Consider the following 19,022-nt stretch of genomic DNA (forward strand, 5'->3'; position numbering starts at 1 on the left):
TGCCATGTCTCAGTGATTTTTACTGGTATGTTTTTTTTATTTATTTTTTTTTTTTTTTAAACCGGCCCTAACGCTACCGAGCACCCCACTAATGCTAGCTAGCGTTAGCGTTAAACACTGTGTGCCGTCTTTCTTTGTGAATATCTTGTGTTTCAGTATGGGCAATTGCGGCTTTTACACACGTGCGGCTAGTGTGTTGCTGCTGTGTTACTGCCGAGTCGCAGGGATTTTTACCGTCATATACATATTTTTTTAACCGGCCCTGTTAGCGCCGCGCTAGCGTGTTTCTGCTGTATTAATGCTGTGTCTCGGTGATCTTTAGTGGTATGTTTTTTTTTCTTCACCACCCCTGTTAGCGCTGTGCTAGCGTGATCCTGCTGTATTATTGCCGATTCTCAGTGATTTTTACCGGTATGTTTTTTTTATTTATTGAACCGGTCCTGTTAGCGCCGCGCTAGTGCCGTACTCGTGTGTTTCTGCTCTGATTTTTACTGGTATTTTTTTTAACTAACCCTGTTAGCGCTGTGCGAGCATGATGCTGCTGCGTTACTGCCGCATCTCAGTGATTTTTACCGGTATGTTTTTTTTAACCAGCTCTATTAGCACAATGCTAGCGTGTTGCTGCTGTGTTACTGCCGCGTTTCAGTGATTTTTACCGGTATGTTTTTTGTTTTGAACCGGCCCTGTTAGCGCCACGCTAGCGTGTTTCTGCTGTGTCTCAGTGATCTTTACTGGTATGTTGATTTTTTTCGCACCAACCCTGTTAGCGCTGTGCTAGCGTGTTGCTGCCGTGTTACTGCCGCGTCTCAGTGATTTTTACCGGTATGTTTTTTTTTATTTTTTGAACTGGTCCTGTTAGCGCCACGCTAGCGTGTTTCTACTGTGTTACTGTTAGTGATTTTGGTATGTTTTTTTTTTTTTTAACCGGCTTTTTTAGTGTTGTGTAGCTGCCGGGGTTGTTTTTTTTTTTTTTAAACCGGTATATATATATATATATATATATATATATATATATTTTTTTTTTTTAAACCAGCCCACATTGTGCTACCTTGCTGTTGCTATGTTAAGATAAGCTAAGGTATTAAAACTTTCGTGCGGCTTATGTGTTACCAAAAGGTATTTCCTTCACAAACCTACTCTGTGAGGCTTATAATCCGGTGAGCTCAGCAGGCCGGAAATTCCGGTACGTAAAAAGCGAGGTTGAGAAAATAAATGGCGAGCGGCCACTCTAGTTGTCGCGCGACCGCCGAGGTCAGGAGAGCGCAGGAGGCCTTTTTTCATAATCTCATTTCCCGCAGATGTCCCGGGGCCTGCTTGTGCCAGTAATGTGAAGGGTGAGGACAGGAAGTAAACCGGAGTAATCACAAAAGGGGGAAAGCAAGCAGCAGTGCAACTTTTTACACAAACAAATCAAAATCGCTCACTGTTATTATCACGTTTGTTATGTGCATTACGATTCAGAATTTTCTTGCCCCTTCTGAAAAAAAAAAAAAAAAAAAAAATCCCACAGTATCCCACTCCAACCGGTTCCCACAAGAGGATGACCCAGTTCGCCCACAGTGAGACTTTGTACTTTGGGTCGAAAAAGAGAGGCAGCTGCCCGAGGACTCCTTGAATCGGCCGATTGGCACCAACGGTCAATTAGCTCCTCGCGCTGAAACCGACCGTCTGAAAAAGCCAAGAGGGGAAGAAAAGACGAGAAAAGAGGATTTGAAGGATAAACAGACGCTGGTTAACCCTCCTTAACTAGTTCTTGTACTTTCTTGTTTAAGATTCCCAACATTTATTCCTTATCCATCAAAAAAAAAAAAAAAAGAATTAGAAAAATGATTTCATCAGCGACCGTGACATCTTTTACAACAACTTTTTACTGTTAAAGCAACAGTTCGCATACATGCGCGCTTGCTAGCTTGGTCTGGCAGGCCCGACGGAGACTTAAAAAAAAAAAAAAAAAAAAAAGCAGCGCATTGATATGCTGATGGTTAGGCTCGCCGCGCTGGGAGGAAGCATCTTCTGCCTACCAAATGAAACAACTCAGTCGGCGTCTTTTTAGACTCCACGAATACCACAGAGTATTTCGTAGGAAGTTCACCTGTGACCCGAGTGAGGATAAAACGGATGGAAATAGACGGGATGCGTACGGAGATGTACGATGAATCCTTTAAAGGTGGCGTGGAAGTGGAAAACAAATTGTGAGACATTTACCGTCATTCCCGGCCTACGGAGCCTCACTTGTAAAGGAAATACCATTTGGTACATACATACATACGCCGCAGCTGTGTAAAAGCCGCAATTGCCCACATTGAAACACGAGTTATTTACAAAGAAAGACGGTACACAGAGTTTATTGGTAGCGCCGCCGTGCTAATGCTAACGCCAGCGTCGCGCTAATGCTAACGCTAACACTAGTAATAATGCTAAGGCTAGCGCCGCGCTAACAGGGCCGGTTAAAAAAAAAACATACCGGTAAAAATCACTGAGACATGGCAGTAACACGCTAGCGCAGTGGTTCCCAAAGTCAACCTGGGTCCGGACCCCCAGTGAGTCGTCCGAAAACCTCCCGGACCCCTCCCCAACCTCAACTTTCGCCAATAATGTAGCGCTGGACACGGCTATGCCATTCTGGTACCAAGGAAATACTCCATTTTAGTGGCTTACGTGCTCTTGCTTTTTTATTTTTGCACAATAAATCAAAACGTGGTTCAACACCGGAAAGGGCAATTCTCACATCACGGTTAGCTTCCGGACGATTTCGTTTTTTCGTCTTCACATCACGGACCCCCACTTTGGGAACCACTGCGCTAGCGCAGCGTTAACATGACCGGACCGGTAAAAGTCACTTCCTTGGCACATAAATTCGTCGATGTGAATTTTTGACCAGATCGACCACAGTCTTACGGCTCGAGGGTGAGCCTTATTTTTTTTATGAAAAAACAAGGATCTTATTTAGCGTGATTGTATCGGAAAAACTGAAAACGTGCCATTTTTGACAAAGCTCATCCAATCGTAAATCTAACAGCAGTGGTGTGAGTTTTATCAGCGTTAAGAGGATAGCTAGCTACGTAGCTAGCATCCGTCTAGCTACCTTACTAGCGAGCTAGAATCCATCCAGCTACCTTGCTAACGAGCTAGCATCCATCCAGCTACCCTGCTAACGAGCTAGCTCCATCCAGCTACCGTACGAGCTAGCAACCATCCAGCTACCTAGTGATAGATAGATGGATAGATAGATAGATAGATAGATAGATAGATAGATAGATAGATAGATAGATAGATAGATAGATAGATAGATAGATAGATAGATAGATAGATAGATAGACGGATTGATGGATGGACGATAGATAGATAGATAGATAGATAGATAGATAGATAGATAGATAGATAGTAGATAGATAGATAGATAGATAGATAGATAGATAGATAGATAGATAGACGGATTGAGATGGACGGCTTGATAGATAGATAGATAGATAGATAGATAGATAGATAGATAGATAGATAGATAGATAGATAGATAGATAGATAGATAGATAGATATGGATAGATGGATAGACGGATAGATGGATTACGGATGATAGATAGATAGATGATAGATAGATAGATAGATAGATAGATAGATAGATGAGTAGATAGATAGATAGATAGATAGATAGATAGATAGATCGATCAATGGAAAACTGGAAACATGCCATTTTTGAAAATGCAAATATATCGGGCTCCATGGTACGACTCGACCACAAGTTTGCAGTAGTTGCAAAATACTCCCGGAGGTCTTTTGAACTCTCTCGCTCAGATCTGGCCAATTAAGGTTCTGCTTGTCTCTTTAAAGTACTCTTAAAAATCAGTAATGCGCATCGCGGATCAATCATCTGTTGAAAGCCAGGCGATCGGGGCTTTGCATAAGCGTATTGGATCCAGAACTGCTTTTGTAATATCAGTTCAACGCTTAGTACCCTTTTTTTTTGCTCACAGGGAGTTACTTTTCAAAAGAAGCTTGCGCAATTGAGGTTTGCGGTCAGCTTAGTCGGGCAAACATTTTCATTCCCTCTCGTGTTCAGAAAAGGGCTCGAAAGCACCTTTGGTTTTTCAGATAGTAAAACAAATTGCTCGTGTCGCTATTGTTCGCAGGCACTCGACATCGTGCAAATAACATTTTTCTACTGACTGACTTTGACTTTTTAGCATCCAAACCCGGCACATTCCTGAAACAGCACTTTTTTAAAAAACAGCTTCTCCATCTATGTTCTTCTTTCTTTGCATGAAGACCGACCCCCGACACTGTCACATGGAGGCAGAACCGATAAACGCAATCAACAAGTCAAATTGATATCATCTAGAACATCTACCGTTTACTTCTAGTTCGCGCTTTTGTGTTTACTGAAGCGCTGAATCCGAGCGGGGACAACACAAACTGGCAGCTGTAGATCGATTTAGCGATGTTTGGTTTATTTGTTGTACCAGATACCGGTGGTTCTGTTGCCTGAAAGCCGTAGAACCGAAGCCCACATGGTCGACACCATGTACAGTATCGATCCTCGCAAAGTGCCAACTATTCGTTTTAAAAAAAAAGCTGCTGTTGTCCCAAAATGAGTTTCTTCCGAAGGGTGTCTGAGCTCTCGCTTAGAGAACGGGTGAGAAGCTTGGTCATCAGTGTCGAGCCGCTCCTCCCCCGCATTGAGAGAAGCCAGATGAGGTTGCTGGGGAATCTGATTTGGATCCCCCATGAGGTGTTCTGGCCACGTGCCACCGGAAAGAGACCCCGAGGACGACCCGGGACACGCCGGAGAGACTGTGTCTCTCGGCTGGCTTGGGAAGGCCTCGGGATCCCTCCGGAAGAGCTGGAAGAAGTGGCTGGGGAAAGGGAAGTCTGGGTATCCCTGCTGAAGCTACTTCAACCCTGCCCAGACCTTTCCCACGGTCTGTCCTGGAGCTCTCCCTTAGAGATATGGTGAGAAACTCGGTCATCCGGGAGGATGAATGAATGTCGAGCCACTGCTCCTCCGCATTGAGAGGAGCCAGATGAGGTGGCTGGGGCATCTGATCCGGATGCCTCCCGGACACCTCCCTGGTGAGGTGTTCTGGCCACGTCCCACCGGAAAGAGACCCCGGGGAGGACCCAAGATACGCTGGAGAGACTATGTCTCTCGGCTGGCTTGGGAGCGCCTCGGGATCGGGGAAGAAGTGGCTGGGGAACGGGAAGTCTGGCTATCCCTCCTGAAGCTACTTCCCCCTCGACCTGACCCGGAAAAGCGGTCGATAATGGATGGATGGAAAACTGCTGTTAGATTTGGGTACGGATGGACGCAAAGTTTAGCAGCGGTTTTGTTGAGCAGACAATGACTTGTTTTTTTGGGGGTGGGGTGGGGGGGACGACACAAGTTATACGTAGATGTCAGTAACCCTTTGTTGTCTCAATTAAAGAGACATGACAGTAAAATAAAAGTTTTAGACTTGTTTGGCCAAACACTGAAAGTTACTGAAAATCACAGATAGGCGAGTTCTTCAGTATATATAAGAGATTACGTCCGCCTAAAACTCGTGAGCTCGATTTTCACCATTTTCTATCCTGACTAGGGATAGCGACTCGACATTTTCACTGAACAACTAAGTGGGAACGTAGACTAATTCATGTATTCTTTGTCATTCTTTCAGAATTTGTTTTTTTTTTAGCACATGTACCACACAGTTCGTAGATCTGGGGGTTGAATCCGGGCTCCTGCCTTCCTGTGTAGAGTTTCTGCGAGTTCTCCCCGTGCTTCGGTGGGTTTTCGCCAGGTACTCCGCCTTTGCCCCACATTCCGTCAACGCATCCAAGGTTCATCGAAGACTGTTTTCTCCTCAGGTGCTGCTGTAGCGAGTCTGTTTTTGTACGCGTGTTTTGCGATTGGCTGTCGACAAGTCCTGAACACACCCCGGCTCTCATCGAAAGTGGGCTGGGACGCGGTACCCGCGATCATAATGAGGCAAGATGAAAGGACTGATAGATGTTGTGGTAATATCTCGCTCCCTTTTCGATGTCATATTACAGAGAACTTTGCTTCCCGTGGAGTGAGTGCACTAGTAGCAATCCGTGTGGAAGTTCCTCTTTGTTATGCAAACCATCCCTCAATTTTTTTCATACTTCTTGGGATATGCAAACTATTTTGACTGAATCGACATTAATCAACCAGCCATGCATCCATTTTCTTTTGCACTTGTATATCATTCAGTTTGGGTGAAAGCCGAAGTACAACCGAGACTGGCCACCGACCAATCACAGGGATTTTTCACCCACAATCAGTGAATTGCCCAACTCCGACTGTACCGTACATTATCTTACGTTTTTGAGTGGGTATAATCCTGTCACTCACATTTGAAAACTGCACAGTTCTGGTTAGTCATGCCCGCAGATATAAAGTTGCGGGTGTGTCTTCTGTTTGTAATTGTGAGTGTACCCCTTTAAGAGCGGAGGGGGGCGGCGTCGGGTAAACTAGGAAGTCGAAGTAGGTTGAGACTGTGCGCTTCCATGTTTTTTTTTTTTTGGATCAATTTTCATGTGCGCTGAGAGAGTGCGACAAGTGCGCATTTGCGCAGTGGCGCAGCTTAGGGGGAACATCGGTCAAGACTACACAAACTAAGCGACGTTTTTCAATATTTATGTATTTCTACTCTAAATTGGACTTGAACCGCAGTCATCTTCGGCGAATGACGGGCACCGTTTCTCAGCATTTTTCCGATCGGTTCAGATCTTTTATCAGACGAATGGCATTTCAAAAAAAGGTTTACAAGCGCTCCGTCACGTTTCCTGTCTCGGCACACCCTGAACTCCATTTCCTGCCCGAGCTTTTGCTGAAAATTACCGCTGCTCCAGTTCTCAAGCTAAAAACTGCGTTGAGTCCCCCCGAGACAGGGGCAGACTCACCAGGGGGAAACACTTTGATCCTTCTATCGCTCTCGCATTGCCCGCAGACGCTACAGGTGGGTTTGAGTCCTGAACTACAAAGATAATTAATTATAGAACACAGACGCTGCAAAACTGCCCTAGGATTTGTCTCATCAAAAAATATATAAATAAAAATGGACACTGGTGGAAAGCGGTCGCCGTTACACGATGGTTAAATTAGACAAAAGCGAAATTTGACGCTCTTAAAATGAAAGCCGTTCGTTTCCCGACATGACACGCCCATCTTCCTGTTACAACACGCGCGGTGGCCGCTCCAAAACATTAAAACCGTCCCAGGAAGCATTTCAGAGAGCCACACGACATCATCAAAATATTGCAACATTCACAAAACCGTTGAAAACAACGAGGCGGGAAAGCGTTGGCCTCACAGTTCTCAGGTCCCGGGTTCCATCCTGGACCCGCCTGTGTGGGATTTTGCATGTTCTCCCCGTGCGTGCGTGGCTTTTCTCCGGGTGGGCACTCCGGTTTCCCTCCAACACCCCAAAAACATCCAACATTAATTGGACACTCGAAATTGCCCCTAGGTGTGATTGTGAGTGCGGCTGTTTGTCTCTACGTGCCCTGCGATTGGCTTGCTCCGCCTCCTGCCCGTTGACAGTTGGGATAGCCTCCGGCACTTCCCGCGACCCTCGTGAGGATAAGCGGTTCAGAAAATGGATGGATATGTTTTCATATAGATGGATATTAAACAATTAAGAGGCTAATTTGATCGACAACAAGGAACCTTTCAAAGAAATCTTTGTCACGTCACCACAAAACCAGACAACACAAAGAAAATATGTAATTCTACAAAAATGGACAAGTCCAAAAATTCCACGTAACTATAAAGTTACACGCAAATAGTCAGTCGATGTACGAGAAACAATTGGTTGACGCACAAACACAGACGACCACCAATGTAACAAGCAGGCACGTGCGCACATAGAGCCCAAGCGGTGCTCAAACACCGTCCCGTTTTGCTGCAGCAATCATTCAAATAAAAAAAAAAAAAAATCGTTTTTAAACAGGTTTTGCTGGGTCAGGAAAGTCATAAGTGGAGAATTGCCTCCAGGTGTGATTGTGAGTGCCCTGCGATTGGCTGGCAGCTAGTTCGTTCACAGCTGGGATAGGCTCCAGCACTCTCGCGAGCCTCGTGAGGAAAAGTGGCTCAGAGCATGGATGGATATGTTTACATATCGGTAGATATTAAACAATTAAGAGGCTAATTTGGTCGACAACAAGAAACCTTTCAAAGAGATCTTTGTCACGTCACCACAAAACCAGACAACACAAAGAAAATATGTAATTTTACAAAAACAGACAAGTCCAAAAATTCCACGTAAGTATAAAGTTACACACAAATAGTCAGTCGATGTACGAGTGACGCACAAACACAGACGACGTGACACGAAGGCACGAGCGCGCATAGAGCACAAGTGGTGCTCAAACACCGTCCCGTTTGCTCTGGACAGAAAAAATAAAGCCCGTTTTGCTGCAGCACGTCTTTTTTAATCATTCAAATGTTTTTAAAAAAGGAGTCGATTGGTTTTGCTGGGTCAGGAAAGTCATAAGTGGAGAATTGCCCCTAGGTGTGATTGCGAGCGCCCTGCGATTGGCTAGCAACCAGCTCGTTGACAGGTGGGATAGGCTCCAGCACTCCCGCGACCCTCGTGAGGATAAGCAGCTAAGAAAATGGATGGATTAAAAACAATAAATGGAAAAACGAATTTCATGCCAACGTGCATTTCCGATTAAAAGTCTCTCCTCTGAACAAGAGTCCCCTGTGTTGCTTGTGTAAGGACCATTTGACCCGCTGCATCGGTTCTCGGACGTGACGTCACTCCGCACCTCTTAAAAGTCGCGGAAAAACAGTTTGCTTTGGGGGACTTGACCAAAACCGATAGAAACTTGCAAAAAACCGCACAGACCTCATTATTGACGAGAAAGACTACGACACCGTCCAGGACTAACAAGTCCACTTGTTGATTTTGCTTTCATCGCAAGGTAAGCGCTTAAAGTCTGAAGGAAGTCATCGACTTACAAGGACTGTAAAAACACGCAACCCGTTTTAAAGTATTTCGGTCGTGCGGGGCCAAAGTAGATGAACAAAATCCGAGGAAAACTTTGGGCTTATTTGAAGTACCGTCATTTCTCGAAAATAATGCGCACATTTTCCCCAAAAATAGTAGGCCGCATTATATTTAGGTATGGATGATAAACAAAAAATACTAAATCACACTGTATCGTCGTATACAGGTACATAGCTGTACAAAAAATTAATACTTATGTTACACATTTATTACCGTAACGTGAGCTCCTCGGAGAGCTTCCATTTCGCGATCGTTAGCGTAGCATGTTTGTTGCTCCTGCGCCAAAGATCAGAAACGACTGCTCGTGAGTTTTGCTCAAACAAAACGGCTAGTTGTGCGGCTTCTTTTGAAAGAAATGCGTCATCACTCGCAAACCCGGAAGTTGCGCCGCAGTCCGAAACGACGATAGGTCGCCTCGGTGGCTTCGGGTGGGTAGCCAAACAACGTGAGCTCAAACTGCGTAATACTAGCGTCATGGGGACATTAAAAAAAAAAAAAAATGGTCGCTTTTTTAAAAATGTGCCAATTACGGTCATTTCTACGTAGTTTGAACAATATAAGTACAAACCTAATAAAATATAAATACAGATCAATCCTAATATTCTGAGCATATGGCTAGCGGCAAATTGGTGGTGCGCGCTGTACATAGGTAGAAGGGTTTTCCTGATTAATTTTTGGGGGGGGGTCAAATTTGGAGGTGCGCATTATACTTCAGGACGTATTATACACGAGAAATTACGGTACGCTAAATGTCGGGGGCAGTCGAAGACGGTAGCGGAGGCGAGTTCAAGAAGGAGCAACGTGCCGGAGGCCAGACCGACTCGAGGACAATTCAACCCGCTTTTGTCAATCGGATCGCGTGTCGCGACCCGTCACCGCCTGGGTGTTATCTTCCCGCGGGAAACCGTTGGAATTATGTTATGACCAAATACTCGGCAAGTGTCAAGGACATGTAAACATGGGTAAATATAATATCACTTCTGGTCTACTCATGAGTTGATCCAGCAGCTGAGTCTTTTCAGTCATGGAACTCCCAAGCGTCCACAACGCCAACGTTTAGTACCGTAATTCCCGGTTTGAAAGCCTCACCCAGCAAATTTGTAAAGGAAATACCATTTGGTAGGTACATACGCCGCAGCTGTGTAAAAGCCGCAAGTGCCCACATTGAAACACAAAGAAAGACGGTACACAGAAAGAGCTAAACGCTAATGCTAATCCCGCGCTAATGCTAACGCCATCCCAACCCTTGGTTGAAAAAAAAAAAAAAACATACCGGTAAAAATCAATGAGACACGGCAGTAACGCGCTAGCGCAGCGCTAACAGGGCCAGGCCGGTAAAAGTCACTTCCTCGGCACATATATTCCCCCCGTCTCACTCTTGCCTTTTCCGCTCGAGTGGCCCCTCGCGGCCGCGTCACCGCATCAACCGCGGGGTTGAAAGCGTGTGAAAAAAGTAGGCCGGAAATGACGATTATCGGGAATAAATTGAAATGCCAAATCAAGATTGGCATTATCCAGCACAGTAATTGCATATTTTGGTACGGCAGCCCTTTTTGTGCTTTCAACATTAATTTGAGCACAAATGATAACCACAAATGACACAGCACAGCGGCAGTAACTGATAGCATTCACACAAATTCAATAAATTATGGGATTATTCAAATAATGCTAAAACTATGATAGTGAGCACTGTTGGTATGGACGGCGGCGTCACGTATTTGAAGATTGCAACTCATAAGAATCAGAACTGTAGTCGGAGCTTGTAAATTTGATCAAATTGGATTAGATGACGGGCGGCACGGTGGATCAGCTAGTAAAGCGTTGGCCCCACAGTTCTGAGGTCCCGGGTTCAATCCCCGTGTGGAGTTTGCATGTTCTCCCCGTCGTGCCTGCGTGGCTTTTCCCCGGGCGGGCACTCCGGTTTCCCTCCAACACCCCAAAAACATGCGACGTCAATTGGACACTCTAAATTGCCCCAAGGTGTGATTGCGAGTGCGGCTGTTTGTCTCCATGTGCCCTACGATTGGCTGGCGACCGGTTCAGCGTGTACCCCGCCTCCTGCCCGTTGACAGCTGGGATAGGCCCCGGCACTCCCCGCGACCCTTGTGAGGATAAGCGGCAAAGAAAATGGCTGGATAGATGAATTAGGTAGGTGAGAAAAATACCAAAATCCAGTTTTGATCATCGATCACTTCCACAACATTCCTAGGAAATCATCATGTCCCTGGTTGAGATTGGCTATTTTCAGAACCGGCAACCGGCGACGGTGACCCCCTGCGAATTATGAAAAATTATGTTTTTCCCCATTCCACAAGCTCTCCAGACACGCTTCGCGACCAAAACACAGATAACCACGAGAGACAGCCTTGAGACTTTGCTTGAAAACTATTTCACGATGGAAAAAAAAAATGCATCGCCACGAGATCGGCGGCATTTCGTCCACGAAAATACATATTGCGTATTACCGTCGGTCGGCAAAATAAGCATGCTGGTACTTTATCTAAAGTTAACGTACTACCTACAAGTGTGCTCCCCCCCCCATATTTACAATCCATCTCTTTGACAAGGCTCAAGGCGCGTTCTGACGCCTCCCGGCCTCCCCCCACGCCTACAAGTGCACATCCCGTCCGAGCTCTCGATGAAAGCCCGGTCTTGTTTCTTCACCGCACCTGCTCCCATGAATTCAGAACACGACCCGCTTGCCCAATTGCATCTTTTACGACACCAAGTCATGCGCGTTTGTCTCTTATATATCGTTGGCTTTATTATTTCTGATCCTTTTTTTTAAATTATTATTATTCTTTTCACACTGCCCTGAAAAGAAAAAATGCTATTTTCAACCGAAGTAGAGAAACCAGAATATAATTTTAATTTCTGCTGTGCGCACGATAGTATCTTGAATCTGTGTGTTTACGCCCCGACACACGAATATTGCTTTAAAATTAATCTTCAAGCAAGTCAAAACTTGTTGGCAAAAAAAAAAAAAAATGCACCCAAGGTGTTGTTTTCCCTAAATATGAAATTGAAAAACAATCAAACGGTAATTTGCTGGATTCTTCTGTAATTACATTGTTGTGACAACATTCCCCCCCCCCCACACTCACACCACAAGCAAGTGTATTTGAGTCCTCTCCGAACCCCCCCAAAACGGACCTTGTCGAATAAGCAAAAAAAAAAGCTCGAGTCCGGAACACATGATGATGATGATGCTCGGTGCCGTTGTTCGGAACCGCGATCGACGGCTCTTGCGTTCAATCGAAGCGACGGTTCCGTTTCAAGCGGACCCCAAATGAGAACGCCAAAAACTTCTCATCGGCACGTTTTAGCCACAGGAAGACAACAAGTCGCGACTCGCATAACGAGAATACCTTGCCCGACTTCCTTCCGCGGCAGAACCGCGTCTAGAACGCCGTCGCTCTATTGTGTTCTTCGAAGCCGATGGAAAACCCGCACGTAGTTTTTTGAGCACTTACGATTTTACCGAGATCCATGGTCCCTTTCCCCCCTTCCCTGCAGCGGCGGGTGGAAGATCTGCTCGGGGGGGTTCTCGATCCGAACGCGAGGAGCGTGGGGATGTGGGGGGGGGGGGGGCGGTTGAGGCAACAAAATATGTTCGGGAGAACGAAGAAGCGGGGGTGGGGGGTGGGGGGTGGAGGAGCGCGACGTTTAGCTCAGCATGTGTCCCGATTTGCTATTAAAACGCTTCCCCTGTCCTCACTTCCTTCCTTCCTGCGCAAAAAAAAAAAAAATTAAAAATTTCCTCGACCGGGACTTCCACACGCGACGCGACCGCAAGACCCGGTCTAGAGCAAGCGAGGCTCGACCACCGCCGCACACGTTTCACATCCCGGCCGCCGGCGAGTCTCCAGACTTGTTTTTTTTTTTTTTTTACGGGATGGCGCAAATCCTGCAGTTTTCAAACTGGGGCTCCGGGGCCCACCAGGGGGTCCTGCAAAAGGGACGGTAGGGGGAATATTTTGCTTTCCAGAGCTGGGATGATCCTGCTTTCACTTCGTACCAGTAGACTGCAAACTGACGCCCATCTCAATCCTCGCAAAAATGGGATTGATATGTAAAAATGTGATTTTTGGACGTGGGGGGGGGGGGGATTACTGCATATGAGGTCATCTGGAACAGCGAACGCTAGCAAGGTATGTTGTTGTTGTTGTTTCTGTCCGGCTGTTGCAAGCGTCAGGAACAAAAACTCAATTGACGGCTTTTGAGTAAGTGTAGGCGAGCGATGCCCCCGTCTGGATTCGTGGAGAGACTCAGCCTTGAAAAAAGGAAGCCGGGAACTTTTTTTTTTAATTATTTTTGCGTATGGATTATTATTTTTTTTTTTTGCTTTAGTTTAACTTCATTTTGAAATTGAATGCATGGGTAAATTTTTTTAAACTCCACTTGTAGCCTAGCTAACAAAAATTATTATGATTATTTTCAAATAATAGTGTTCAAATCGGGCAGCATGGTGGGGGAGCTGGAAAGCGATGGCCTCACAGTTCTGAGGACCCGGGTTCGATCCCGGCCCCACCTGTGTGGAGTTTGCGTGTTCTCCCCCGTGCCTGCGTGGGTTTCCTCCGGGTGGGCGCTCCGGTTTCCTCCCACATCCCAAAAACACGCAACATGAATTGGACACTCTAAATTGCCCCAAGGTGTGATCGTGAGTGCGCCTGTTTGTCTACATGTGCCCTGCGATTGGCTGGCGACCGGTTCAGGGTGTACCCCGCCTCCTGCCTGTTGACAGCTTGGGATAGGCTCCGGCACTCCCCGCGACCCTCGTGAGCATAAGCAGCTCAGAAGATGTACGGATGGATGAATCTACCCAGTAAAGCAAACCTGCGGGTTTCAAAAGACCGGATCGGGGTGGATCAGTTGATCCGTCGTATGTGACCAAGGACTATAAAGAGATTCTCTCGGCGACACGCCATCACACGCCGTCTCGGGACAATGGAGTTTCTTTTCCGCAGCGTCTCCTCACTTCCTGGTACGACGCGGTTCGGGGCGGGTGGCAATTTCTGGCATATTCATATCGGTGGCATCGGATCAAAAAGTCTTTTGTCCATATTTGGCCAACTTCAAACTCCATTGGTAACATTCCCCGTGTGGGTCTCGTTTCCACAACAACGATTGGCTGAATTCGATGAGATTAGCTATGGACAATATTTTGGTTTCAATTTTGTGCAACGTACGTACACATGGAAAGAAAACAAAGACAATTATTTGCTAGTTATATTACAAATTTATATTATGCCCACAATTGCTGCTGAAACCCTGCAAACGTTCCCGTTGTGGGGCTAACAGAGCTTCTCCTACAAAAATATTTCATAATTATTATTATTATTATTATTATGGGCTGACTAAAAGTGTCTTCTGGTGTTCTGCGACACATGTTGGACAAGCGCGGATGAGTAAAAACAACCTGCGAGGCGGCGGCGTCGTCACTGTCACCAGGGAACTCGTCAGTGCACTACGCTGCACAAAACTGAGCCGCCAATGTGCAGTTTTTCATTCCGGGTCCAGTCAGCGCAGTGAGGCCACCGTCACCGCCCGCCGGTTTCTGCTGTCTCAGTACATTTCGGGGCTCGTTCGTTTTCCGCGGATACAGTACGTGCTTTCTGAAACTGTAACTTGTTACTGTACATAGATTTACAGGATGTAAACACAAGGAGAATTGCGTCAGAGGTGCCGGAGTATCGATGACCGTCACGAGCCAAGCGGCACGGAGGCGGACCCAAATGCGGGACTCCCAGGCAAAGGCATAATGTTCAGAGTGGTTTTACTCCAAAAACAGGTCAATACCAAAAGGCAGCCCACAACAAGTGGAAGCACAAAAACGCTAGGCTTGTGGCAAAGACCAGAAACATAAACGTGGTCACACTAAAGAGGCACAGGCTCGCTGTGACAAGGGATCGCTCTAGCCCAGACTACATTACCCCAAGATCTACTTTTCAAGGAGCTAGCCTCTCGCGAGCGACCAACCGTGGGCTTGATGATGCTCCCAAACCGTTTTAAGATTAATGTTATATTGCCTCCTATATTTAAAACACAGAACTAGCTTTTTGTGCACTGTATTGTCTGTGATTTCATCCTGGATCAGGCTGCGCCAAGGTGGAATTTCAACATTACACACCATCTCATCCTGCACTTTCTACTCTGGCTCCAGACTAGACCTTTCCCCACTCGGAAAAGAGAAAACCTCGTCCAGTTTAACCACTTTTTCCACGTACTCCGACAGGCATTGCATCTGAAAACAACAGCATTTCTTTTTTTTTAACTTTCTCCATTAATATCGAAAGTAAACATGAGCAGCACGTCTGGCTCGTCTTTGCTCTACGTTGCCCAGACTGTGATGCTAAGAAGAAGTGTCCAAGGCCTGGACATTGAAGACATTTAGTCAACTCATTAGCAAATTTCTGGGTTCAAATCTTTGTGCGACTGATTTTATCAATTTAGTTTTCAATACATAACTGGTCTGGTCAGAACTGTACTAGGATCTCCAACGGTAACTATATTTGAATAATGAGACCGAGACGAATTTTACGGCCTTGATTTTGAAGGATTGCGATGTCAGCCAGCAGCTCACAGCGCATACCCCAGGAACGGAACCGGTGCCCCAGAATCCTTTCACAAGCTCTAATTATGGTTCACGTGGCCAAAGATTACTACGTACACTAGTTCGCATCAAGAAGATCCTGGAACTGTTTTGCAATCTCGGAGGACATCCGCAACATAACAAAACCAGTAACGACACGTGCCTCTACTTACAAACTCACAGTAAGACACTAGAGATCCCACATACAACGTGGAACAACTCACAAACATATTTCTAGTTCAAGTTCAAATATTAAACTAAATCAAAGCGTCAGCTCCCATAACGAGGTCGAAACGCTCATTAAAAATCCGGCTCATCTATTCTTGGGTTTGGACCGCTTGCTGATTGTTTACAAAGCTGACTCGTACGAAGCGAGGGGAGCTCCGGAGTTGCTAAAATTTATTACACGCATAGCTTAAAAAGACAAACCAGAATTGTATTTAAGAAGCAGAATGGGGGTAAAAAAAAAAAAAAAAACATGTTGCTCCATATGGAAGTAAATATGTGCCAACAGGATTTGAATTAAAAATGCCACTGCCTTTAAAATTCAAAACGCAATATTTTCAGTTTCGTAAAATTCAACTTGCTACAATTCGCTGTCTGAAATTCACCGTCTGTGCCACCAGGCAGGGTTACTTCAGGTCAGAACCCAACAGCCAGCCAATCCAGTTACGCGTTCTTAGTATGTGACGTCACGTGGAATTTGATTGGCTGGGTGTTGGTTCTGACCTGAAGTAACCCTGCCTGCTGGCACAGACGCTGAATTTTAGACAGCGAATTGTGGCCGGTGAAATTGTTAACATTGAAAAGTTACACTGAAATAGAATTTATTAAAAATGTGATCGCTTTACATTTCAAATTCAAATCATGTTTTGTGTGGCATTTCAAATTCAAATCCTGGTGGCACTTATTAACGTCCATAAAACAACTTACCGTAATTCACGGCCTACAGAGCGCATTGGGGTATAAGCCTCACCCAGTGCATTTGTAAAGGAAATACCATTTGGTACAAACATAAGCCGCACCTGTGTATAAGCCCCAAGTTCTCACATCAAAACACGAGATATGTACAAAGAAAGCCGGTACAAAGAGAGTTTAACGCTTGCGCTGCTGCAATAATGCTAATGCTAGCGCCACGCTAACAGGGCTGGTTAAAAAAAAAAAAAAAAATACCGGTAAAAATCACTGACACATTGCAGTAGCACTGTAGAGCAGCGCTAACAGGGCCGGACTGGTAAAAGTCACTTCCTCGGCTCATATATTCCACCGGTCTCACACTTATCTTTTACGCTCGCACAATTGCCCAAATTAGCCCCATCACCGCATAAACCGCAGGGTTAAAGGCGTGTGAAAAAAGTCGCGGCTTATAGGCCAGAAATGACGGTAGTTGGGTAGCTAATGCGAGTCAAGGTTATACCTAGATGTGCAGTACTCGACCTCTGCCAGACAAGCTAAAAAAAATACCCTTTAGCAATCAATCTAAAAACCTGCGTGACAAAACATGCATCAGGATCAAATCGGTCTTGATGATCACCAAAAATGAAACAGAAATGACGAAAAGCAGCCCGAGCACAACGCAGACGCCCAATGGTGACAACGCCAATCCCGCCGTGGCCTCGCAGACCCGACCAACAACGCAACCGACAAACACAAGGAGCTACTGTGCGCCATTTTGGCTCAAATCACGTCAAACGCCGTCCATGGTAAGCAATTGTTGTGCGGTATATTTAGACTTTTGGATTTATTTATGTTTCTGCAATGTGGAGAATTTGTACCCGAAAACAAACGCCTGAACACATCTCATAAACAATACGCTTCCACCAATTGTACTTAACGGCCGCCAAAGCAGGGATCTAAACTACACTTTTGGTCGACAATAAAAGGAGGTGAAATCGACTTCCCGGCAAGATTTAGGCGGCTTTAGAACAAAACACATCAGATGGATTATCTCTTGCTGATTCCCTGCAAAGTCAAAACCTGATTCCTTTATTCTTACCATCACGCAAGTTTAAAAATAAAACAGCCCCCCCCCAAAAAAAACACATACACTAGGAAAACAAAGGTGGGAAATCAAAATCAATGACTAAAGATGAGGAAATGCTCTATGTGGAAAAACTGTTTGCAGTGTAAACTAATCCTATCATTGAGCAAATTGAGTACTGGCTCTGTCTGTCAGTCCCAGGTTTTGTGTTCCTCCGACGTTGTTGTTTGTTTGCATGGGTCCCCTCGGACAGTAATAAAATATGTCTGTTCGATTTTGTTCATAACTTTTATGGGCAGAATCTCCAGGCTCAGCCAAGGCGTAGAGGGTGTCCAGTTTGGTTCTGTTGGCTTCATCAAACCGTGATCTCCAGCTCTCATTGTAGCGGTTCGCAGCAGAGTGTGAAGCGGCTAGGGTGAGAATCAGCACCTCCAAATCTGAGACCGTGGTCCTCAGTCGGAAAAGGGTGGCGTGCCCTCTCCGGGTCGGGGATGAGAGCCGGCTCCAAGTGGAGGAGTTCAAGTGTCTTGGGGTCTTGTTCACGAGTGAGGGAAGAACGGAGCGAAAGAAAGATCGACAGACGGATTGGTGCGGCGTCTGCAGTGACGCGGACTTTGTATCCATCCGTTGTGGTGAAGAGGGAGCTAAGTCGAAAGGCAAAGGTCGATCTACGTTCCTACCCTCACCTATGGGCACGAGCTGTGGGTCCTGACCGAAAGAACAAGACCCCTGTTGCAAGCGGCCGAAATGAGTTTCCTCCGCAAGGAGTCCGGGCTCTCCCTTCGAGAGAGGAGTGAGAAGCTCGGTCAACCACGAGGGACTCAGTGTCAAGCCGCTGCTCCTCCGCATTGAGAGGAGCCAGATGAGATGGCTGGGGCAACTGATCCAGATGCCTCCCTGGTGAGGTGTTCCGTGCATGTCCCACAGGAAAGAGACCCCGGGTATTACCCAGGACACGCTGGAGAGACTACGTCTCTCGGCTGGCTTGGGAACTCCTCGGGATCCCTCCGGAAGAGCTGGAAGAAGTGGCTGGGGAAAGGGAAGTCTGGGTATTCCTGCTGAAGCTACTTCAACCGCGACCAGACCTTTCTCACTGTCTCACGGTCTGTCCTGGAGCTCTCCCTTAGAGATAGGGTGAGAAACTCGGTCATCCGGGAGGTGTGAACGGTGACAGCACGTCCCCTGAGACTGGTGCCCGAAGTTTCTGGAATAGACTGCATCTCACCCAAGACTAAGTGATAGAAAATGGATTGATGGATATACCTCCAGAGAACGTGACGTCAGAACCTGACAGTGACCTAGTGACCACGCTTGGCTTGGAACACACAATCCTTCTAATCCACGGTATTGCCGTCTGGACCGTGAGAAGTGTGTGAGCGCGAGGGACGGAGGGGGAAACCGCACGCCAGACCATACGCAGGCCGACCAGTTAGCTGC

The 19,022-nt window shown here is 46.2% G+C and overlaps 1 protein-coding gene across 4 annotated transcripts in view; it reads right to left on the bottom strand.

Annotated features, from left to right (window-relative positions):
- hip1 (huntingtin interacting protein 1) overlaps positions 1–19,022 on the bottom strand; it is a 56,533-nt gene that overhangs the window by 36,607 nt on the left and 904 nt on the right. The window contains exon 1 of one of the 4 annotated variants that reach the window (XM_061828497.1): positions 12,486–12,567. The exons of the other annotated variants lie outside the window; for them this stretch is intronic. Coding sequence (XP_061684481.1) covers positions 12,486–12,503 — 18 coding nt within the window. The 5' untranslated portion in view covers positions 12,504–12,567. Of the gene's footprint in view, positions 1–12,485; positions 12,568–19,022 lie in introns of those variants that run through there. 4 annotated transcript variants of the gene reach the window in all.

This window comes from Syngnathoides biaculeatus, chromosome 8 (assembly GCF_019802595.1).
Source record: "Syngnathoides biaculeatus isolate LvHL_M chromosome 8, ASM1980259v1, whole genome shotgun sequence".
Lineage (NCBI taxonomy): Eukaryota > Metazoa > Chordata > Actinopteri > Syngnathiformes > Syngnathidae > Syngnathoides > Syngnathoides biaculeatus.